This window comes from Molothrus aeneus, chromosome 1 (assembly GCF_037042795.1).
Source record: "Molothrus aeneus isolate 106 chromosome 1, BPBGC_Maene_1.0, whole genome shotgun sequence".
Taxonomy (NCBI): Eukaryota; Metazoa; Chordata; class Aves; order Passeriformes; family Icteridae; genus Molothrus; species Molothrus aeneus.
The window spans coordinates 19,702,077-19,727,652 of record NC_089646.1 but is presented as its reverse complement, the minus strand read 5'-3'; the positions used below and the strand labels follow the sequence as shown (position 1 = coordinate 19,727,652).

Sequence of the window (25,576 nt, the reverse complement as noted above, 5' to 3'; positions counted from 1 at the left end):
CAGGTTGAGCAATAATACAATCTCCTCTCAAGAAGAAAAAATTGTTATGGTCAAGTTAGACTCTTTTGTGAGTAGACTATAGGAAAAATTGCTTTCTAAGGTACAGAAATGCAAGCAAGACAATCATGTGAAAAATAATATATTAACAATAGGGCTTTAAGATTGTGTTATTTTGATAATATTTTCTAGGTGAATCTAGAAAAACACTGCTTCTCTTTAAAAATGTATTAAAATTAATCATTCAGCAAGCAGGATAACAGGATACTTTCCTGATCTTATAAATACCAAGAGACATTTGTATCATTTCCATTTCAAATTTTAGAATTATTTTCATCCTGATAAAGCTTCTTACAGGGCATTAATAATGTGAAGATCTCCAGATATTTGCAACTAGAAGTGTTTTATATCACTGGTCAGTGTCCACAGGGAATGTGATGCATTGATCGAGGTGATGTATAAGGCAGTGTGAAAGTTCCCCCGTCTATTCCAGCTGGTATAACACCACTGACATTTTTTGAGAACTTTTCCTAACAAGAAATTTTCTGTGAATCACTCACTCCATTGGTCCCTAGTTTCTTCTTTGATATTTCTTCATGAAAAGGCAATTTATGCTGCCAGTGCAGCTGAGCTGAGGCCTTCCCATGTTCTTAACATATCCTTTGGGCTTGAATGAAAGAGCCAGAAATCTACTTGCAAGGCTGGATTCTTGTTTTGAGAACATAACACAGTTTCTTTCAGAGTGAAAAATTTACCTAATTTGTCCTTCTAGAGATATTTTGAAGATATAGGGAAATGTCTGTAATACGTTGCCAAACATCCGAATCACACCAGGGATTTACTTGATTCAGAATCTAGGGCATAAAGACACCATTATTTCAGCAATCTGAGGAACTAAGAGGCATTAGAATATACTAGTGCTATTAAACCATCAGTGGTAAGTAGTTTATTAACACCAACTCACTGTGTTGGATGTCACAGTGTATATTCAGCCTTTGGTGGGTTGCATTTCGAAATTAAGGTTTGCAGTGCTTTGCAGAGCTCTGTGAATAACCCTTGACAGCACTGCCAGCTTACCTGTAGAACTGAATTTCACAGAGGGACTTGGTTTGGTAACACTCCACAAAATGCTGTGTTGAGGTAAAATTGGGAAGAAAAATTCAACACTTACATTTTGGAAAAACCACCAAAATCCAGGTTATAAATCCTGGAAAATATATTATGTGACCACTGAAGTGATAAGGAAGCTGTGATGTATTTGTGAGAACTTTGTATTCAGGTTGTATTTACTTTTGCAGAAGTGCTGCTTGTTTTGGAGGGGATTTATCCAATCAGTTGATTGCTACTTGCTATCCTTGGGCAAGTTTGGCCCAGTTTTTTGACACCTTTTGTGTTCTTGTTGTAGCTGTGTGAAATGCAGCACATGTGAGCACATGTAGAGCTGATGAATTTTCAGAGATTTGCTATGTGTTTTTATTATTCAGACTTGTGGATGTGTCATGGGAAGGTAAAAGTCATGCCCTTGATGCTTTGCCTATCTACATTTTCTAATGCTGAACAAGCTTATTATGAAAGCTAGAAAATGACAGGGTGTAGATAAAACACTTCCCTTATATTACCTAAAATAATTTTGCTTTTTTTTTTCCCAACTAATGTGAGAATTAATTAATGTTCATTGTAGATGCCATTAGTCTTAGTGCATGTCTAAGAATCCTCATCTTCATTACAGTGCACTCATACTTAGGCTGCTGCTGGCTCAAATTCATGTTTTGTGAAACCAGGTGGAAATATCTTAAATGGAGATACTTTTAGTATCCTTCATTCTTCATATTCACACCCTTATTCTTCAGGTCCATAAATGCCTTCTAAAATGTACACCAGGCCAAGAAGCAATCACCCACACCAGGAGATTTTTTTCCACACAAATACTAGACAAGGGAAATAGATAGTAACTTGTCTGTCTCTGCAGAGAAAATGACTAAGAACAGACAGAAAATGGGTTGAGAGTAATTGTAGGATTATATACAACTGTTAGAACAATTTCCTTGAGAATGGGTAATGGCAGCAAAGTGCTTGCTGGATTTCATGGAGTTTTGCTGACTCTGCTTTTAAAATAAAAAAAATCTCCATATTAATTTGTCCATTTTTTTGGTCTGTTACTCCTAATGGACTGGCTGAATGTTGAATACAATTGAGCTTCAATACTGCGATAGCACTTGTTAAATCCTCTCTTCTACCTCTGAAAATCCAGAGAGTAAATAATATGTTGAAATCCTGCATAGACTGAGTTTCCCTTCTGCTGAACAAGATCTGTGTTTCTACATCAGTATTTCATAACATTAAAGAGACTAATATGTAATGTATAATTATACATTTTGACACTTGTAGAAATCACAAAATCACTGAAATCACATTGAAGATTAATAACATAATTACTGGTGAAACTTGCTTAGCTTGCTGAAGAGGTTTTGCACCCTAAAAAATATTGTTTGCAACATTTTCCAGAACACAGATGAGCAACTAGATATTAATCTGAAGGATTTTCCCATGCATTCTTGAGTTAATTTAACAGGCAGTCAATTTACACTAATCTAGATTAATTGCTTTACCAAAAAAGGGAGAAAATATTTTAAAATAGGTAAAATGTTACTTGATAAAATTTCCGCTAACAGACATGAATCATGATGAGAGTCCTTATTCTCAATATATGTTTAAAAGGCATACAAACTCCTGCCTTTAAAAAGAAAGAAAATATACATGGAAAACAGTTAAATATAATTTAGAGATTTACAAAAATCCGTTTTTATGTTGCCCTAATATATAACTCCAACATGTTTGTAGCTTCCTTATATTGAATAAAACCTTACACTTTAGTTCTTCATTTGTTTTTCTTTCCAGTCACAGCCTTTGCATTTAGAACTTATTTGTACACCACTCCATCATTATATCCAGGTCTCCTGAAGAAGCTGAAGTTGGATACTTGTTATTTTTTTCAAGTGATTTATTTGTTGAAATCTATGTTTAAAGGAATATTATGAGGTTACTACAGTATATAAATCTTGTATGAAAGGTTGGTATATGAAAGGAATTAGCCTTCCAGCTGTTTGTACCTTTCCTTTGTTTTGAAGGAGAGCATGAACACAGCTGTGTTGTGAAAGCCTCTGTCAGAGCCATTGGCCTTGTCCTGCAGGCCTCTGCAGTGCAAATAAATAAATAAATCTCACTCTGAATTAGGGAAGGCCAACTGAAGTTAGTGAGTGTATTCATTAATTCAATCTTTCATGGTAGACTGAACTACACTCTTTTCTGTGTGGTCACCTTTTCACATTCTGAGAGCAAGCATTAGAGCTCACACATAATTCATGCTTTTAAACGATGGCTATAAGTGTCCAGCTGTGTTTTAAATCTTAATTGTTTTTTAAAACCGTTTTTATTTTTTTCATGTGATACTACTCAGCCAATGAAAATAAGCAAGTCATCCATGTATCTGTTTCATCCCTTTTCGCTTATCTGTGTTTTTCTAACCCAGAGCTGCAAGGTGGAAGTGCATAACTGTGTAAATCCTAACAAAAAATCCCCAACATTTCTGACATCTGATTAAAAGTAGGGCTTTCTGAACTCTATTTGACAAAACTTATCCAAGCATTAGAAAACAGGGAGAACTATAGATAAAACCACATTAAAGACCTAGACAACATCAGGAGTAAACCTTTGGAGAAGTCAGTAATGCAGAACTCTGCAAGCAGTTTTATAACTTAGAACAGATTTAAAATTCAGATGTAGAGCTGGTGATGAGACATTTACTTGAGCTCTTTCTCCCCTGCATGCCATTTACCAGAGGGTGCTAGCTGATGCTCTGACAAAAATTTAATCTTTCATCCTGCTGTCTGACATTGTCCAAATCACTTTTTAAATTTGGTTGTTCAGTCCAGCTCCTGAGTTTTCTAATCTTGACTCTGTTTAACTGTTATCAACATTTGTATTCACCTTTTTTACTTCAGGGACAGAGGAAGATCCCCCAGTTTATCAGAAACACATGTGCACCTTTATAGACTAGAGAAGCAAAAGAATGAACCTATTTTCATCCAAACAGAAGAGTATGTTCTTGCTTTAAAATAAATAAATAAATAAATAAACAGAATCTATGCTCAAAGAAGAAAACAAACCACTACAATTCTAGATGATGCATTAACATGCAGGTTCTTCCTGAGCTGGTCCAAATTTTTGCCTTTTAATAGAGTCAGCAAACTAGTTTTGTTCACCCCAGGTGAACTCAGGCTGGTACATGCAAAACTGCAGGTCAAAAGAGGGATTTGGGCACATTGGAATGGATTAGGAGTTCTTTGCTGGCTTTGAGTGGAATGCTTAGCTTGCTTGCTTCTGTAGTAGCTTCACTACTTAGCATGGAAGTCCTAACTTGGGAAAGGGAGTTCTGAGGAAGATCAGACATAGCTTTGGTTTTAAAATTTTGAACTATAATGTACGTGTCTTTTTTTTTTTTTTTTTTTTTTTAGGCCAAGGAAAAGGAAGGGGGAGGGAGACATGTCAGCAAAACTTCAGTTATGATAGCAAAAATGTGCATGTATGTCTGCACTTCCACTGCAATTTTTAGCCTTTTTCTCTCCTGGAGAGAAAAAAAGAGAGAGTGGATGATGCTTTTGTTTTTAAATGTTGAATAAAATGAAAAATCAAACTAAAATAACTGGCATGTAGGATAATACAAGAGGGAATAGTTAGACTGGTCTGATGAGAATGTTGCTCCCACATTTAAGCATGTTTGTGTATTTTTGTAGTTTAGAACATGTGTGAGAAGATAATGCAGTGAATACATGAGTCTCTCTTCTTGAGTATTATGCTGGGCTCTGTATCCATTTCTAACCCTCCAGCATACCCAGCGTCCCAGATGAAGAGTCCTAAAATGGATGGGTGGGGGAGCTGTAGCCAGGCACCCCTGGGCCACGGGCAGAGGTGGGTACAGGCAGCCCCTGTGACCTGCAGCCTCTCCTCAGCCCAGCTTGGTGCTCCAGAGTCACTGCTCAGGCTCCTGCTGATGGTGCAGGAGAGGCTCTGTGGCTTCCCTCTAAAGGGTCAGAGCTTACAGAGAACTTGCAGGGGATGCAGATAAGCAGCAACCCTGGTGAAAGTGATACTTTATTTGCTTTATTGAGCACTGGCCCAGAGCCTACCAAAGTCAGCAGAAGTGCAAATATTGGATCTGTTCTTGCATCTGTGTGGGTGTCTCCTTAGCTGAAAGCTTGGCTATCATATCAATGTACTTTATTTAGCCAAATTCCAGAAACAAAAGTAAATGCAAAGATTTCTTTTGTTCTGGCAGGGATTTTCTTTTTTCCCTTTTTTTTTTTTTTTTGGTGTATGTGGGGGAGGTTTTTTTGTTTCTAATTAACATGTTTAGTCTTCAGAAACTCTCTTATTTGCATTCTACAATTATACAGCTGAGAAGGAAGCAGGGGGTCTTTGCAAAGAGCGAAGTGAATTAGTTTTAGCTAACTGCATCTAAAAAGGAGAGCACGTGGTTCTTTGGCCTTGCTCTGAGAGCAACTCAGCTAGTGTTTTGGACAGCAAACTCTGAATATTAGACCCAGGAAAAAATGTCACAGATTATTAGAAATTGGATGGATGGGAGCAGGCTTTATTGGAAACATTGGCTAAGCTTACGTCGTAATTGCTGTGCTGAAGCAGTAAACAGCTGCTGATCCTGTGATCTTTCTAGTGAAAAACAAGCATTTGTTGTAGTTATTTTTTAGATGTATGTTGTTGTTTGCACAGTATTTCAAGTATCCTACTTGGTATTTATATTATTAGCTCAGCGTTCTACATTACAATAAATGTGTTTACTTATTACAGAAGTACTGACCCTTAAAACATCTGCTTCTCAGCTGAACATCCACAGCTCAGTGGGTGTGGGTAGCTTCTGTTAGCCATTCTTTCATAATATTTTGCAGTCTTTGGCAAGCAGATTGAGTCGGATTCTGACCTCAGATGCACTCCTGTACAATGGCAATAGCTGTGCTCCAGTCAACAGCATTCTTCTAGTTTTATGTCAGTGTTAACTGAGGTCAGAGGACATTGCAGCAAGTGGGCCACAATCCTGCCTAATTTTTGCCTGACAGAGTTCTTTAAGCAAAATACATAAAAACTCTAGTGGCTCCAAAGTGATGCCAAAGTCTCCTTCACTCTTCTAGAGACTGAGCAATAGCAAACAGTATGGCAGAAGGTGAATCAAATAGTTATGAGGAGTAAAGGGTTCTGTGTCTATCACCATCAGCACAAGAGCTGTAACTGCAGTCTGACAGGCTTGGAAGAGCTGTGGCTGTCTGGAAAGTGCTTTTGGATCTTGTGCTGTCTCTTGTCTCACCAATACTCGACCCCAGGGGAATGCTCAGAAACTTCTTTTGGAGACAATGATTTCAATTGCCTCATGAACAAGGGAAAGGACTGGGGAACCTGTCATTTCCTGCAGTGGGGAGAAGACTGAGAGAACCTCTGTGGCTGGTGTTAAAGTAGAGAAATAATTGTTTTCATTTTAGTGTCTTGGCAAAAAGTCATCCTTCTCTCCCACCCTAGCATGTCCACAGTCTGTGACCCATGCCCACTCTGCTGTTCATGTCATATCAGAGGTTCTGCCTTTCCACCTCTGATAGCCCACTCCAGTGCTGTGGAGACAATGCCCATCCCAGACCCTCTCCTCCTCCTCTCCCAGAGCCCTGCAGCTTCCTCTGGTCCTGGGCTACGTGAGGAGAGGGAAGGAGCTCACACCTCAGAGCACAGCCTAATTTAGCATACGCTTAACTCTTTATGCAGCAGTGGAAAGGATTTTATCCTGCAGTTTTTATCCTGCAGTTTTAATCCTGCATTTGCAGTGCATCTTCCACCCTGGACCTTGTCAGCAGCAAAGGAACTTACCTACTGTGGTCATACAAGCAAAAAATAATATCACCAACCACAAGCCATGCAGTGTAAATTTAATATACACAGCATCCCCTAGAGGTTCATGCTACAAGTTACATGTAGGATAACTGCTCCTTTTCCATAACTGGTTTCTCTTAAAAGTGCCATCTAGTAATCATTATAATGAGAATACATTTTGGAATTAGCTTATAGATGACTCATGGCTAAAACAACGTTGGTAATACATCTTGTAGAACAAATCTCATCTAAAATAGGAAAAAAGTTTTGCAAAACTACTTAGCAATGTAACCTTTGCAGACTAGTGAAAAAAAAGGCAATTTTGTATTTCTGATCATTGCTTATCACTAAAAATCCCAGTTTATTTCCCAAATGTTTATTATTGCCCCTTTTAATGAAATAAAGTATTGTATTTTCTAGTACATAAATTTAATGTTGACAGCAATGTTTCCATAAATAAAATGGGCTCTCTTAAAGAACTTCAGGCTATGCAAAATGCTTATGCTTGATAATTGATATCCAAATTGTATAAAAAATAAATTATATATAAAAATACAGTGAAGCTTGGCCTGAACAATTCATGGAAACATCTTGCTATAGTTAATTTGACATGCAAATAAACCATATTCACACCTTGAATGAAACCACTTATTAATAAAAAGTTGTCATTGTTTCATTCATCTACAGCTTCTTTTTAACGTGGAAGAGAGTTTCGATTCTTCCACATTACAATATTTTGGATGCCTCCTTGCATAAAGGAGAAAACTTCCTGATAAAACTATTTTGATGTTGTTGATGTCTTGTGGAAACTGAGCATAGAGAATACAACAGCAGATGGTATAGACCCACACCAGGTCAGTAAGCTGTGGAAATGCAAAACTGCCAATCCTGAAATTGAAAACAGGTGGCAAATATTTCACTTGGAGATTTGACATCTGTAAGTAATCAGTTAGTGCAAGAGCTTTGGTCTGACACAAATTAACTAACTTCATTGCTGATTGCATTTTCAAGAAGTAAAGGAGAGAAAGCAGCTGCAGTTGGTTAGAATCACAATAAATGAAATACATAGAAAGCGTTTAGAAGAACTTCATATTTGTTTGTTTGGTTTGGGTTTTTTTGTTAGCTTGGGTAGTTAGTTATGCACTTCACAGCATTTAGGTTGAGAAAACAAAATGTTTTACAACAGTTCTAACAGTGCTTCTGGGATCAAAGCTTCTTCCCAGAGCTTCAAACTGTTTCTCACCATTCCTACACCACTTTCTCCTTCTAAAAAATGTAAATAAATAAATAAACACAAAACATCTGGATTTGATTGGGGGGGAGGGATTAATTTCAAATAAAGACATTAAAAAGTTATTTTGACTAGAACTGAGCTATGCTAATGGGGGATGTTTTGTTCTTGAACTTTGTCCTTTCTGGCAAGCCTTGCTTCTCCCCACAAATAGTAGTTACTGATCTGAAAATGCAGATGTCTAACACTGACCCAGTGCTGACTTTCCTAGCAATGACAGGGAATTTCAGAGCAGGCAATGTGTTAGTGGGTGCTAGTTTGAGGAAAAAATGAGGTTATTTATATGCCAAATTGAAGTTTAGAATATTTTCAAAACATCTAAACAGAAGTTATTATTGTAAGGCAGCCAGACTGCTTGAATAGCTTCAATAGATAATGGTATTGATCACTCAGAATATTTCAGGTTTAAAAGATTTCAAGTTAGTCAGGGCAGAAAATGTTTTTCCCGTGGAATAAAACTAACCCTGTAACACCAGAGCCAGAGCAACCCTCACAGTTGCAGTAAATAGCTGGGGAGATGACCTTGTCCACCTGATGTTGTATGAGGCACAAACGTTTATGAGAATGCAGCACTACCAGTTTCCAGAAATTCATGATCTGTTGCAGTTTATTTCAATTCAGTTTTCCACAGTTGGATGTTTCAGAAGGGTCACCACCTCCAGTCAGACACCACCCTGTAGCAGAGCAGCTTGACATCAAAGGTGCTCTAAGCATCCACAGCTGCACTGAGTCATAAGATCTTCAGGAGGTTGCACACTTGCATTTACACATCCCAAAGTGATTAGAATTCTAAATCTTGAACTATGTGAGGACAGTGTAATGTGAGGAAGTAACTGAGCTTACTAATGAGAAGAACCAGAAGGTCAAGAGTTGGAGAATGTATGTGGGGATATGTTCTAGATAGAATGATGTTCAGAAAGGGTCAAAAGATCACCCTGCAAAAATTATGCCTCTTTAAGATGCTGCAGTCAGGCATCTGCAAAATGTGAAATTCTCAGTCATGTTGAGCAATCCTGGCCAAAGGGTTCACAAATTCATATTTCAACTCAGATGTTGCCTCATGGGCTTACTTCCCAATCTATTTGCCATTGCATCCTCTTTCTGGCAGCAGCACAGTATTCCTGTGGCATTTACAGCAATTACTTACACGGAACAAGAAATATCAGATAAATATTTAATATGAGTTTAACTTGCTAAGTGTTGTTTAATAGCTAAAAAACTAGAGGAAACTCTGTGCTGTGACTAATCAGCTCTCTGCAGAGTACCAGCAAGTGCTCCTATTAAGTATAATGTCAAATGGATGGCTTCTAGATCACTTAGTGAGATTTAAAGATGCCAATTTATTGGCTATGTGACATATCTTGCAGTAGAATAATATTAGAATTCTTTTTCTGAATTTTCTAATGTCTGAATTTTCTAAGAGAAGCAAGACTATGACTAGCAGTTTTATGGTGCTGCTGTATATTAAATATCATCAGTAAATTACCTTTTCCTTTTTTCTAGAGATCTAGACATCCTACTGGACTCAATATGCACAGTCATTTCATTCCTTCCCTATATGCATGTAAACCACTTTGCTATTTTGTCACTGCTTTGACTAAGTGATTTTCTTAATGATTTATGTCCCATATATTCATGGAAAAGTAAGTAACAGATCATAGGATGCTTATAGACTGTTCTGTAAACAAAAACATGCAAGTTCTTTGTCCACAGCCTTGAACAGTGTGAAGTAAGCCCAGTGTTGTTTCTCTGCACTTATAATGTAACAAATTTCTGATATTAATTTCAGATAAGAAAGGTCTTAATTTAAAAACATTTAAACAAGAAAAATATTCCCTCTTGTGACACTGAGAAAATATATGATAGCAAAATAGAGTTCAGGCTTGTCACATTGCTTTTCAGAGAAGTGATTTTCTGACTGCAGAACTCCATGCAATTTACTCTCCCCTCTGCTGTTTTATCTTCCTCTGACAGGTCACTGGAGAGGATAACATCTGATTTCAGACAATAAGGTTGGGAAGAGGTAGCAGGCAAGTGAGGCCAAATTCTATGGCCGAGGCTATGAGACAGTCTCTGCATGCAACATCACCTTTTCCTCCCTGCTCTGCTCCTCCTTCCTGAAGCAGGGCTAAACAAAAGTGATGCCACATGAGGTCTGTGCTCTTCCTGGGAGAGCACAGGCTGATCTGGGGAGACCAGGCAGCTGTAGAAAAGGAGAGGATCAGAATAAGGCTGGAAGGTGCTGAATAACTGGACTGGTAGCAGAATAAAACCTGAGTAAAGCTGAGTAAAGCTATATAAAAGCAGGAATTCCCAGTCTAGACTGATTCCTGGTGGGATTGACCTGTCAGGGCACTGGATGGTAAACACTCTATTAAAGCCTGTCATTCAAGCTATGGGAACCACAACTTTGGTTGTATGGGGAGAGACTTGATTTGGAGTCAGAGGACATCAGAAGGAATGTCAGTATGGGGTTTGTACCCTGCAGGGAGGAGGGAGAAAGGCACACAGTGAGGAGTGGGGTCACATGCACATGTAGGAGGAAAAAAACAAACAAACCATAATATTTTTTTTTTAAAGCAGGATTCAGTTTGCCCCTGGTTGAGTGCATTACAGATCTAAAAGAAATTATATGACCTGGTATATGTGAAATCACTCATATTTAAAGCTGAAGGCAAAAAACAATGTATTGATGAGCCTGTGCTTCCTTTGGAGAGTCTGTATAATGACACAGAAAGTTTTCTCCCTCAGCTTTCAGTCTCCTTACTTCAGCAAAACTGATGGGAGTAATAAAGTAAGTTGTTGCTTTTCCCTTCTTACTGCATTTATATGAGAGGAGGAGGCTGAATGTGCTCTTTTATTACTTTTTTCCTCCAGGAGCAGGTAAAAAGTGATATATGCTTCATACTTTTTTACAAACAGATTATACTGGACAGATGCTTAGAAACAGCTTAACTAAATCATGTGAAGGGATGCCTACATTATGCAATGTGGAAAATCTGCTGCTTTTGGTATAACCAGGCAGAAATGGAGATTCATTTGGGGCACAAGAAGTTGTGAGATTATGGTTTACCATTAACAGAAAAGAAGAAAAATGTCCACTATGAGTTATGCAATAAAGTTCAGTTAAATAACAAATCTTTGGAAGGCCCTGGTTCATGGAAGTGTCAGTGGGTTTGTGGGCTCATTTAGAGCCAAACAATATGCCCAAATGCACCAAAGTATGAGAAATTTCCACATGATTGGCAAGCATGTGATTCAGGGGCTGAAAAACTGGTTTTAGTCTTTGAAGCAAGTGGGCATTTGCTGTCAACACTGGTTAGTGTTTAACAAGCACTTCCTCCCAAATTTGTTTAAGGTTGTGAATGTGATGAAGGACTTCAGCACTTACAAACTGTGTGTTCATGGCAAATCTGTAGTTTTGTAATTCTAAAGTTGAATTAAAGCCTTGTGTGAGCTGCTTGCTGTTATCACTTAGTTTGCAATCCCAAACACTCAGCTGTGGATCTGGGAGTGGCCTGAAAATTAAAACCAAAAATCAGCAATGCCCATTGTGTGTCTGAAATCCTGCTTCTAGGGATTCACTTAACTGCTCTTAAGGTTTGCAAAAAGAGACCTGCCTGCCTTGGGCTCCAGCATGTGCAATGCACTTCTGAGAGTGCAGCTGGTCTTTGTTAATGAGAGAAGCTGTCAGCTTTTCTTCTGAGCCCAAGTGCTGGTGTCTTGTGCTTTCATGATATCCTGGTGGTTATGCACTCTCCAGGGAAGTGAGGCAGAGGGCTCAGGGTTACCTTTACCCTCAGGGAGGTCTTCCGTCTCCTGGCAAGGTGTCCTGCTTTTGGAGTTTTTCTGGACTATAATGAAGACTCATTCAAACAAAGGAGAGAGAGCAGGACAGACAGTTTATAAAATCTATGAGGACTGTAACTAGGCCTGATTTAAGAAAAGTTTACTGTGAATTTCAAGAGACAATTCTGTCACAGTGGGCATATGCTTTCCAAAACTGGAAAGTGGGATCAAGTGAGCAGGTCAGGCAGGTAAGAAAGGTGGCCCAGCCAGCTTTCTGGTAGGTGGGGATGCCAGTCCTTACTGGCTGAGCTTGACTGCATCCTTTAGCACTAGATAGCCTCATCCTTACAGTTATCTGAAGAGAAAATACTGTAAACCAGGCCTGTAAATGGTAGTGAGTTTGGAAATGATGGGTCTGTAGGACATACTACAAAAGGACAGCCAGCCTGTGCAAGCTCAGCAATTCGTTGGCCAAGACACCTAGATATCCAGGGACTGGTAATTTATCCCTCTATAATTCAGAATGGAATGATACATCTTTAGTGACTGAGCTGTTTCTCTGTTTGAATAAATGAGATGTATGTGTTGAGGAAGGCAGTCAGCACTCAGCAAGAAGACAGATTAATTTAAAATTAACTCCTCATTGGAGTGGAACTGAGAGGCCTGTAGAAGATGGGCAGTTTTAGGGACTGTTAAAGTCCCATTAAAGTTCACCAGCTTGGGACTTGCATGAGTTGCAAGGGCTTTGACAATGTAAATTCATGTGCTACAGAGTGAGAGTTTCTGCCCTAAATTAGCATTGAGCTAACTGGAAACAAAACCAAATTTTTCTTGAGAAACTTCAAATCTTCTAGGTTTATATTAATTACTTTAGAATTATTTCTAGGGTTATATTAATTTCCAGGAACCAGGCAAATAATTTACTCTTACAACACTGAATGTAGCTGAGCTGGTTTTGAATCTGTTCCCTGCTGCAAGATGTGAAGAGCTGGTTTGCAAACCTTACTGTGGCTGCTCTGGCTCTGGATGGGCTGTCAGCCAGGATGTGGGTTAAAACCTTGGCAGCAAGATGATGTGACAAAGAAATATAAGACTGCTCTAAAAGATGCCTTTTTGTACATCTGGCTAGTGCTTTTCTGTCATTGAATTTCAAGGGCAGGGCATGGGGAATCATAGCTGACTGTTGGCACTATTCTTCCTTTGGAAAGAGAAAAATAGCACATTGAGACAGCATTATTATGTGCTTCTTAGGAATAAAATCTGTGGTGAATAGAATGAGAAGAAACACAGGTGATTTTTCAAGTCTATTTTGCAGATATATCAATCTCCGCCGAACAAAATAGGCCAAATTTTGGCTTTTTTACCAACTCATTCTGTACATGGATATTCTTGTCTTTGTTTAGTAATTAAACACTGAAATGCTTTTTTATCTAAATAAATTCTACAACACTCTATTTTCTCTCTTAGTTAAAGATATTTTTCTCTTTTCTCCTTCGAATTTGCCTTCTAGCCAGTGAAAATAAAGAACCTGAACAACAGTTTGAGTGAGTGGCTGCATAAAGTATAAATGCTTGGGTGATTACCTGAGCAGAAAACCAACCATTTTGTGAAGAAGCTCTTTTCCTCATAAAGTCATTCCTTCAACTCTCTGTGGGCACTAGGCAGTGTTTGCATGCATCCAATTACTGAGTCTATCAGGTCTGAGTTCCTATAAGCTCAGCTTCATTTTGAAAATAAGCTCTTCCTAAACATTTAAGTACATTTGTATTTTTAAGGAATATACTGAACTCTCTTGTTCCATGTGTCATGTCTATTTTCTTACCCTCTGAAAAGTAAAATAAGATATTCTTCATATGATGATTAATGTGTAATGATCTTCACATATTACATAATGTCCCATCTTCCACTGGCACAGCAGAGTTGCAAATCTATCCCTTCATAAAGTGTAGACTGATGTCATTTAAGCTGGCTCATCCCTGCACAGCTTCCAAAACACCATGTGCTTTGCAACAGTAATGGCAGTATCCATTTCTGCCTCCTTTTAAAAAAAATACACAGATGAAATGTATGTCCACAGCATGCTAACAAACCCAACCCAGCAGGAGTGCTGCAAAACTGATAATATTTTTTTTTCCTGAAAATGTTGTGATTTAATTGGAAGGTGTTTAATACAGAAGGAAAAAAACACATTTATTCAATCTTTTCCCAGAATATGTCTTTCCAAATGCCTAAGTTCTTCATAATTTGTGTATATTAAAAGTGGATGCCAGCAATGCAGTTCCCTAATTTTACTTTGGTATGGTGGGAGTGCATGTAAACAGTGTCAAATGTAACATACATTTAAAAAAACAGGTTTTATCTGTAAATTCTAAAATGCCTTTATAGCAGTTGAGTTGTTCCAGTCCTGTTCATCAGTTAAAAACTGTGAAAACTTGCCCTTCCTCCTCCTCACTCCCCAGAGCTGCACAATCCACAGCACCAGCTCGCCTGCCTTTTGGGAGAAGACAAAGGCCACATTCAATACTCCATGTATTGGGCAGTCCAAGCCAACATTTTCTGGATAATTTCATTGCTTTGACAAGTTTCAAGATCGATGCAGTATTTTATCTTCTGTTTCTCCAGTATCTCTGCCAGTTTTCAAAGGGTTTATTTCTTTTCTCCCAAACAAAGAATGTCTTTCTATCATTCATATCTCAAACAGCTTAATTTTTATTTTTGTGCCTCTGATTTCTGATGGGTTTAATAGAGCTGTTCCTTGACTCTAAATGCATTTCTATAACAATTCCTCCTTAATCTATGTTGTTTTTTTTCTTTGGTCTCACATCAAGTCTAGCAAGACAGATTTTGTGCCAGAGTTTAAAAACAATCTCTGCTCTAATTTCTTCCCATTAGTGTGCTAGAAACATGATGTTTTTCTTCAGCAGATATCCTAATCTAGGATTTTAGCTGATTTTAGCTGAAGCTAAAATGACAATTTCTCCAGAAAATAAAAAAATAAAAAAGCTGAAGGCATTTAGACCCATTGTGATTTCAGTGACAAATTTAATCTTCATTAGACAAGACAGAAAATACTTTGCCAAGAGAGAGACTGGAAGAAATAAGCAATGGCCTTTTTGTAATAAAATAGTACATAGCTATAGTCTAGTGCCTGTCATTGGTAACACAGACCATGTTTAAGAGAGAAAGTTAGTTTCATTATCTGCATCTTACGGATTGCAAAAGAGAGGCATTCATTGAGCTATTATGAAAAAATACTAAAAAATATATGTAAACTGCTCTTTACAGCATATATTTATTTTCTTCTAGAGAATCCGTCTCTACACTATATATATTACTATAATTACTTAGGTTTCTCTTATGCTTCTTCAAAAATTGAAAAGTTCTGACTTCTCTAGTGACTGCTCTTACAGAGGACCATATCTATGGTACTGCATTGGGCCAGATTGGATCCCTTATTATTTAGAATCCCTACTATGTTGTCAGAAGTCCTTAGAACACTTACTTCATGCAAGTGAGTGAAAATAGAAGGGAATAGATCTTCTTTTTTAGAGGTTTTTTTCAATTATTTTGGAACAAAATAGGCAGAAATGAGGGAACTGGGTAAATATAGAGAAAAATGTAAGTTGAACAGCAATTTCAAGTTGAGGTTGAAGAGACCTTGAAATAAGATTTGATGTCTTTTTTATTAAATAAAATGCCCCTTTCATTTATTGACCATCCCATCTCCACAAAAAAAGAAAAGGCATCACAGATAGAACATTGTAAGCAAAATTCAGTGTATCTATAAATGCATGAAAATCAGGTAAAGATATCTTAAGAACTCTAAAGTACTAGCATTTAGTGTATTTTTCAATCATTGCTAACCTAAACATGTAACCATACCACATAAACCCAGTGAGACCACCTTTACTCCTCCTGACCCTTGAAGCAACTCTATGTTTGAATATGACAATTTACTTCGTTTACTTTTTGCAGGAAATTTCATGAAAACATCTTGACACCACAGTGTAGTGAGTTCTGGCACTAAGCCTTTACTGTTTATTAAATGAATTCATTAATTCTACAAATGATCAATCTGTTTACTTGTAGCTGGATTAATCTTTCTTAATCCTGAATCATTGTTTGTCTAGGAAGACTTTGTGTGCAGAAAATGAAAGAAGATATTTAGTTTCCTTGTTTGATCCATAATGAAAGTGAAGGGCCATAAATTTATGGCTCTGATGGAAATCAATTTGTGATCTTGAGCTGAAAAGAAGTCCAAGATATGTCTCCATAAACTGCTGTAAATTTTAATTTTCCCATCCTCAAAAAATTCTCTTTTGTCACTCTACTGGAAGAAAAATAGTGGAGTTTTTTTCTTCAGCTTTAATAATATCAGATTATTATTACATTCTCTGCTACACATTTCTGGCTTGTTCATTTTCCAGTTTTCCAAATCCTGAGCTCTGTGAAACATCTACTACTGCAAATCACTTCCTTTCCCCTCCTGTGATGGGGGCAGAGGGGATTGAGGATGCAGAGAGAGAAATGTGCCATATTTAAGTCATGCTGGGGTTACATTGCATGATCTGCCTTTCTTTGAAATGTCCAGGACGTGTTGAGTTCTCAGAAGTGTCACTCTGTATGTAGGCTGTATTTTGGCACACTGCCACAAACTTATTAATAGGTCTGTTTGGTGATAATATGAGGCTTAGGAGTCTGCCCTTGTTTGAGACAAACTTACCAAGGGTGGTTTCAGTCTTTTGGGCACCACTCACTAGGGAGGAGAAGAAATCTTTCATCTGTATGCCATCAGTGTTTGTTGTACCTGATGAGGCATTATGCCTTTGTGTCAACTTTCTTCTTTTATTTCCCCTGTGCCAGGTTGCTCAGACTGTAACCTGTGCCCCTGAGGTGACATTGCCTGTACCTGTATGTATGGGCAGCTCCATGTGTTGGTGTGTGAGATCTGTTGTCCATCTGTATCTCTGCTTGAGCACCCCAATCCTGTGTGGCTGCCTTTGGGGTGAATGATTGATCCTTGTGCCTGGTTCAAAGTCAGCCTGACAGGGCTGCCCAGGGAGCCAATTTCCCTCTGGTGCTGCTCCAGCACCAGGGAGTGACAGGCCTGTGGTGTCTTGGCCAGAGCAGTGTCCCTGCAATCGCTGCTCTTTTCCTCTGCACGCTGCTGCAGCACGCCGTGTGTGCTGTCTGTGCTAATCCATTTTTGGAGAAATGGGCTTCCTTCTGCCTTAGCCTTTGGCTTTTCCTCAGGCTAAAACTGACGATAACCTTTCCACCAAAGTTGCATTTGGCACTATCTGCTCAGAAGGACATAATTAGCCAAGCTAGCAGAGGTTCTTAGATCCCAGTTATTTACTGTCTTCTTTCTCAACAAGTCATGCAAAGTGAGCTCCAGACATATGCTGCAGCTCAACCTATGAATACCTAGTTCACTTTTTGTGTGCTTTTCTCTCATATCCTCAGGTTGTTCTAGTGCCTAGGTTTGCATGAGCCTTCAGGAAAAAGGAAGATGCCTTCAAGTTGGAACAGTGAAGTGAATGCATAGGAGACAGCTCTAATGCTACTGTCCAATACCAGCAATCATACTGTAACCCAGTTACTGACCAGAAAAAAAAAGCAAAAAAACTTCTTTACGATGTGTTTAAATAAGGTACAGTTGGTATTAGTATTCTCTGGGAAACCTTTGAATTGAGTTTGGAAAAGCAAGAATTTGCATATAAATAGAATATTATAGAGAGATCTCCATTTCTCTTGGCAGGGCATTTTTTTTTGTTGAATTCTTTACTTTTTACTGTTTTTTAAATAAATAATTCTGTAGTTTATTAAGAGTTTGTGTTATAGGGAGGTTTGGAGAGAAAATACATAAACTACACATGAATTAACATTTTGACATTATTGCTACAAATTAATCAAAAAGCATCAAATTATTTAAAATTTGTTAACTACTTCCTTTTCTATGCTGTAGATGAAAATGCACAAGAACATAAAATTATTAAAAGTGTGAGTTCTGCTCCAGGTACAGGAGAACATTATAGATATACTTGGTTTTGGAAGCTCAGTATGTGCTAAATATTCATCTATATACAGTTGGGGGTCTGCATTACTGATAATTATTGCAAGTGCTACTGGAGAGGTGGATATAGAACATATTAGTATAGGGTGCAAAGATTAAGTGAATAGTGCTCAAATTGAATTTGCCATGGCTGGGCATCTAAGTATATTAGAGCTTCTTTTCTTTTTTTTTTCTTTTATTTTGTAAGGAAAGACTAAACCAGAATCAATTCCAACTTCATTATCTTTCTTTTCAAGGTGATTTAGTCTTCCTGTCTCCAAAAGGGGAGAGCTGAAATAAAGGATTGCACTCCACATTGTTAGCTTAAGCATAATTGTGTTTTTATCATTCCAAAAATAATACAAGAAAGGTCTGCAAGGGTGGGGTGCAGATGTGCATAAGATTTGTAAGCATCTAGTAGGTGTGAAATGTTTTATGCCTTTCACTTGTTACAATCAGCCTTCTCTAGACTCTTGTTCTAAGCTCAGATGTGAAAGTAACTTAAATCCTTCTAGAATATGTGTGCAAAAAAAAAATTAACCACTTTTTTTTTCCTTTTTAAATCTTCTTTTTACTAAAATAGCTTCAAAATCTTGATACTGGCTAGGTTTTTGGTGATGAGTGATATTATTGTGTACCAACCAAAATTCTCTCCCTCCTCTTACAATCCAGCATCTTCTAGACTGCAAGCCTTCTTTGAGACATAAGTTGTATTTTTTGGTTCTGTATGTATCCAGTTAGCAATAAATTTAAATCTTGGTCCCCAGGTGGAACTGACAAAAAGGATAAAAAAAGAAATCTATAAGAAATTATAAAGCCATAATCTGATTGCTTGTAAATTCAATGTGCAAATTATTGTGTTTATGTGGCTGGGGAATATGAGTGAAGCTGGAATTTAACAATATATCCTCAATGTTGATTTAGGCTAATCAAAGTAACAGTATTGTTACCAGTGGACTCAGATCTTGACTTTACTTATACCATTTTAATTTATCTGTATGATTACCTAAATATTTACAAAGTGAAAGTAAATCAGGCAATTAAAACAAACAAACAAAAATTTTTAAAACAAAAACAAAACACACCAGTACACTACAAAAACTCTGCCTGCAGCAGTTCCAGTTGTGACAAAGATAAAGTTCTAGAAGTGTGGTAATATGCTCTTTGGGACCACTTGTAGTGGTGAAAAATAATTATTGAATAGAAAGCAGTTGCAAAGGAGAAGGTCTGAGTTCATATTGTTGACAAAATGGATGTGGAGGGAAATTGCCAGTTATGTTATTTCCCTACCATAATACCTATTATTATTGATACTGATTCTGTATTGGACACGAGTCTTAGTTGCTAGTTATTTATGTAATTGCAAGGAAAACATACCTCGAGCTAGTGTTATTATTTTGGACATTATTTTTTGTTCTGAGCAAACAATTCAACAGCAGTACAGTGATCATCATCTTCCATCATTCAGAGTTTTATTATCATTGACCTCTGATTCCCTTTGCAGGCCTCATAAATTCTCATCCCTAGTTGGGAAAAAAAGGATCATGCTATGCATTATTTCCCCACATATTATTACAATTCTGTTAGCAGTTTCAGACAAGCTTTAAAAAGAAACTATGAGGATCTGGTGATTTGTTGGTTTACCCAAATCATGACCCAAACTGACACAGCTATTTGTGTGCTAATTATCAATGTGGGATAGATTTTACAAATCATGTTATTTTTTAATTTATTAAGAAATGTATCATTATCAAAGACATACTGTAAGTCAAGCTTATCTTTCTTTCCTAAATTATAGTCAGAAAGGTGGAATTGGTCCTAGGCCCATGAATCAGGTAGAGATGAAGAAAAAAGTCTCTATTTTGTTGAGGTGTTCATAGGAAGAGTTCATTTAAAGCAGAAGTTTTCCTTTCTTTGAGACATATGACTGATATCTGCTGTGATAATTGTCATTTAATATATAAGCCCTGTACTGGAGAATCCTTTAAAGGCATGTTTATGTTTGGAAAGAGCCTACAACTCCATGAGACTAGTATTCATATCTTTCATCAACAATTTTTTGGTCTCTCACCCTTACTGAAAGTGTCATAATAGAAATAAAGACTCATAAGACTGGCTATAGAAAGTTACTTAAGCTAAAGAGGTATCATGACATTTTCTGTCCCTTGATGAAAAAATTTGTGCATTTGATACTTGATTTTGCTGGCATTTGGGCTGTGGCATATTTAGAAAGTTGATCATGTATCTCACAAGCAATCTTCTGAATACAGGTTTCAATGTGTGAGTATTTCTAGTCTTTCAAAAAAAAATCTTGCTGATTATGATGCATTTATGAAATTAGTCAAATTGCAGAGTTGGCTTAAATGTGTGCAATCATGAAATAACACACACATTTCAGAAATGCAAATCCGAAATTCTGATGTGCTGAAACACTCCACAAAATTTTGTTTGAACTTTTAGAAAAGGGGGAGAAAACCCAAAACTAGTTGAATGAATGGAAGAAGATTTATGTATTTGCCCTTTTTTTTCCCAAAGAAGGTTTCTTTCTCCTTTGATTACATTGCCACCCATTAAAAAGAAAAAGTTTCTTCTTTGTTGTTTCTTCCTTATAAATAAAGCTTTATGTAGCCCCGACTTCCTTGCAAAATCAGAGTTGTCTTACTTGTCAGGTTTAGCTGTTGTATTTTGGGCCTATTTGGTTAGAATTTCTCTCTTTTTCTTTGACGGCAGTCTTAGCAAAACAGAGAACCCATGTCCCCACCACATTTAGGTGTCTTCTTCCCTTTCAGCAAATCTTTCTTGTATAGCCCAGCATTTCTGATCTTTTAGAGCCCAGTTTTGCATCTCTGTTCATACAATTCAAACAAGTTGCTACCCATCTGTGCTTGCCAATATTGTGATTTTATTGTAGATCAGACATTACAGCATTTGGCTTCTTTTCAATTGATTTGAATGACACGTTCTCCTTCAGTGTTAATTAAAGAAAGAGCTCCAAGATCTAGAAGATAAGTCTATAATACTATAATACATTTGCTCTAAAATGCCTTTTATATGATATTTTTAATCTTCACAGAGATTTCAACCAGAAACATCAAACAGTTCTAACTTGCAAAGTGTTGGAATTTTAGGTCTCTGAATGCTCTTTCTTATGGGATGCCCCTTTTAGAACTTAAAGATAGTTTATCTATCAATTACCTGAAAATTTATATAAGTTTTTTTTCCATAAAACATCCTGTTCAGCTTATTTCAAAAATGTTTGTCGTTTTCTCAGCATTAGAGATCTGCTGGGATAAACAAAGAGACCATTCTGGAGCAGAGCTGGTCCAGCCAAGCTCATCACCCCTCTCCATCCCCTGTAGTTTAAGGAAAAGGTTTAATGAAGGAGGAATCTCAGAGTATGTTTCTTTATTTATTCCTTGAAATCACATCCAGATTTTATCTCACACTGTAGCTCAGTATCCTCACATTGCCAGCCCAGGACAGTTAATTAGTCTATCGATAGCAGTGTTTTACAGATTTTACAGTGAAAAAACCTCCAAAGATTAGTTTTAAACTGAATAGTTATCACTTCCTGAATTTAATTGTTGCTGCTATTCCATTTAGACGGATATCATACAGCCTGAATACACTTAGATGATTCTAAACCTTCCTTATGTCAGTATAGCTTGTACCTGTAAAAAAATGTTTATCAGTGTAATGGCAGAAACAGTCCTTTTTAGGACATTTTCTATGTTTCAAAGAGAAAAAATCATGTAATTAAAAATTTAAAAGGGGGTAAAAATTGTGCACTAACGACATCCAAAATCTCTGTAATGGGGAATGGGCAAGCCAAATTTTGCAGATTCTATGATGCAATTATACCATAAAATATGGAGAAAATTGTGTAGAATTTCCAAGCCAGTGGAAATACCCCGACACATTTCTTTCCTTCTCATCATCATTATATTATTATAATTTTAAAAACCAGTTTATGTTGTGAACGCCTTAAAGGTTAGAAACTTCATTCATTTCTATTCAGGATGTGGGAGAACAAGGTGTAATTATTTTCTTTAGAAAGGGGTCTCAACTTGAGGTGAATGGGATTTTAAACCCTCCCCTAACTTTCACTTGTTCTATTCACTAATTTAGGTGATTGCCTCAACACATCAAGCATGTATGATAGCCATGAAAAGAGTAGGCTGGAGTGGGGCTGCAAAATGGGCGTGAAATGCTTTTTTTGGGTCTCTGAGTGTGGGTTTTGAGCCACCAAGGCCAGGCAGGAAAGGTGTTTCAGGGCAAGGGGAAGGGGTGGTGCAGAGGTAGCTGAGGTGCTGTGCCCTGTGTGCCCTGTCTGTAGGTGTGTGGTGCTCCCCAGGGCTTGCAGAAGGTGCCGTGGTGTCCCTGTGCCCCAGTCTTGGTGGCAGCAGGGGACAAACTCTGCCTCCCTGGAGCCAGCCCCAGGCACAGGCTGGGAGCCCTGCCTGCTCATGGCTCTGAGCTGTTTGCCATGTCCCACAGCTTCCTGATCCCCATAACAGCACAGTGAAGGCTGCAAGCTGAAGCAGGGAGGGCGGCTTTGAATAAATTCTGATAAGGAATGTGGAGGAATAAGTTAGTTCACCCACTGAGCTGTCCCTCTGCATTGGGCTGCTGACTGTCTGATAAAATAGGGAGCACAGTAGCAATTTGCTGAAGTCAATGTTCTAAGGCTTTTAAGAAATGCAAGGAAACAGGCTTCAAAAAGCCATCTATTAAAAGAAAAGAAGTCTGATTCCTTGGAGTTTGAGGAAAGATATGGCCTGAGATTTCTTGTTTTGCATGTCAATTAAATTCTCATTTATCTAGCTGACCAAACACCTTCATCAGACATAATTTCAGCTTGGCTGAAACTGATCAAATAACTTGGGAAATTAGTTTAGTAGATTTGGGAGAGTTTGATAGAAAAATGGAACCACATAGAGCCTAAAGTGTATTAGATATTGTTTCTGTACTGTAAGACTTTCTGGTCTGCCAAGAACAATGTCAGACAGATTTTTCTATACCCATAGCTTCTACACCTGTACCTGCTGTGATGCAGGAAAACCTTACATTTTTAAACCTTTGATAGCTAAAATTTACTTTGTCCATCTCTTCTGTACTTTGACAACGTGTGTTGCTTATTAAGGACCTCAGAAGTTGTACCATCTTTTGTTCAGAAGATTCTGTTTTAAAAAGCAATGGAAGTATTTCTGCACATAATTGTTTACTGGTCTATCCTTTCAGCATTTTCCTTTACCATTCCTTTTGAGTGGTCTGTTTTTTTCTGGTTTTTGGACCAAATCACCTTCTTCCTGGCCCATCAAAAGCACAGAGCACCCTTCTACTTGTCCTTTTAGACACAAAGAAAATATGAAAAGCATATCTGATTTTTAGTGCAAAATATACAAACTTACTTCACTCTCTCTTGATGGTGGTTAAAAAAAACAAATTAACAGAAAAATAATTTGATAGGGTTTTGGATTGGGCAAAATAAAAACTTCTGAAGAATTAATGGTTTTGTCTGCTGATGGTTTTATAGGTTTGTTTTGCTGATAGTTTTACTAGTATGAAAAAGTTGCAAATGAGCATGAAAATGTCCAAAAGTAATGTTAAACACACCACCCAACTGCTCATCCCTTGCAGAAGATATAGTGGGTGTCTGCAGACTTCACACATCATTCATGTTTATCACGTATACAGCAGGACAGATTTATTTATGAACTGGAACAGCTGTTTATGAGAATTTCACATCTTTCATAATGTTTATTTGCTTTTCACCATGGCTTCCAAGCTCTCTCAACATAAAATCAGTAAAAAAGCCTAAGTCTGTACAAGAGTTTCTCTGTCTCTTCTACAATTATTTTCTTAGGTGATGAAAATTTTTTTTAGACTTATTCTATGTTGAAAAGTGTCAGCTATGAGAAAACATGTATTAAAGTTAAAAATGTTACAGGAAAAGCTTTTCCCAGACAGAAAACACGCAGAAAAATAAAACAGTTATGATGTTTAGATGTGTCTACAAAACTTAGTCCAAAATTCCTGAATTTTGTATAATAGTTCTTTTATACACTTTCATTGCCATAAAATCTTTATAAGGGATACAAATGGCTATTTTATGGAGTGTTCAAAAGCTTTATATAAATTATTTTCAATTTCAATTATAATTTATTTTCATTTACAATTTACTTTCAATTATGATTAGCAAACCAGTGTTCTGTTCACTTACTACATTGCTTTGTTTTGCCTTTCTTTTCTTGTCAAACAGGTGTGTTTTATGAGCTTGTTCAGAGCTTCCCTCGAGTGGAGGAAAATGTGGAGGTGGATTCATTTGTAAGCAGCCACAGGTGGAGAAGGCACTCAGAGTCCCTCAAATCCGTGGACACCAACAGAGCCAGCATGGGGCAGGACTCCTTGGAGCCAGGGGGTTTCACAGACCTGCTGCTTGAAGAGGGACATGACAACACTACACAGATTGAGGTAGATACTCATTTCATCTAATTCATTTTGTTGTCTTTGACTGGGGGTAAGTAAAAAATTTGGACATTTCCTTCAGGGTATTGAAACACTTATGGGGAGGAGAACCTCTGGTCTTTCTGCACCTACCAGCACATGGAAGCTTGAGTTTTGTCCTCAGGCAGGAGCCTGTCCTTTATGACTTTTGAAGACAGTCTCTCGAGGATGTTTGCTATTTTGATGGAAAACAGTTAAGGGAACTGTTTTAGCAGCTATTGCTGCAAAACTGGAAAAGGAAGTAGTATTAAAACAGAATAAAATTGAATTCTTTTTTGTAATTGATGTAAACGCCTCAATTTGCAAGACTTTGGATATCTTTGGATATCTTTGGATACCTGGATATCTTTCTGGAGAGTAATATCCAGGCACAAAGGAGATAAGACCCTAGAGAAATGAAAAATTGGAAGAGAATTCAGGTTGGTGATTGAAAAAAAATGGCATACTTTTGATTTTTGGTCTTCCAAAGAATAAGATGGATTGAGTCCATCTTTGTGAAGCCTTGGGACATTCTCCCTCTGCTTTATAGTGTCATGCAATCTCTAATTTCTTATTTAGCTGCCAGATTGCTCTCTGTCTTGTTTTCTTTGGTTCTTTTGTTGTTGTTGTGGTGGTGTTTTTAAAGTATTTATCTTGGGGGTTTCCTGTTAATAAAATCTGCATCCTGTTTTTCAATAAAATACAATTTGGAATAAACTACACTTAATATCTTCAGTCATTATAATCTGTTTCCAAAACAACAGTGTTGGGTTTTTTTTCAGTTCTAAGAAGCTCACTCTCAGAGAAAAAAATGCAGATTTCAGATTTTGGGTTGTTACTCACACAATAAAAAAACACAATGCAATATAAAACCCATCTGTAGAGACAATGGAAACTCTACTGCATGAACAAAAAAAACAGTGCTTTCAGAGAGGTGTGTTTTGTGCTTGTTGTTTTAAGGTTTCCAGTTTGCACAGCACTAATTACACTTCCTCTTGTTCCAACATGAAATTCACTGGTTGGTAAATTGT

General features: G+C 37.4%; 1 protein-coding gene across 1 annotated transcript in view; it reads left to right on the top strand.

Moving 5' to 3' along the window:
• The window catches only part of PLXDC2 (plexin domain containing 2), a 253,159-nt gene that overhangs the window by 86,427 nt on the left and 141,156 nt on the right, over window positions 1-25,576 (top strand). Inside the window, exon 2 of the mRNA XM_066552436.1 lies at window positions 24,322-24,533. Within this exon, the coding sequence (XP_066408533.1) occupies window positions 24,322-24,533 (212 nt within the window). The remainder of the gene's footprint in view (window positions 1-24,321; window positions 24,534-25,576) is intronic.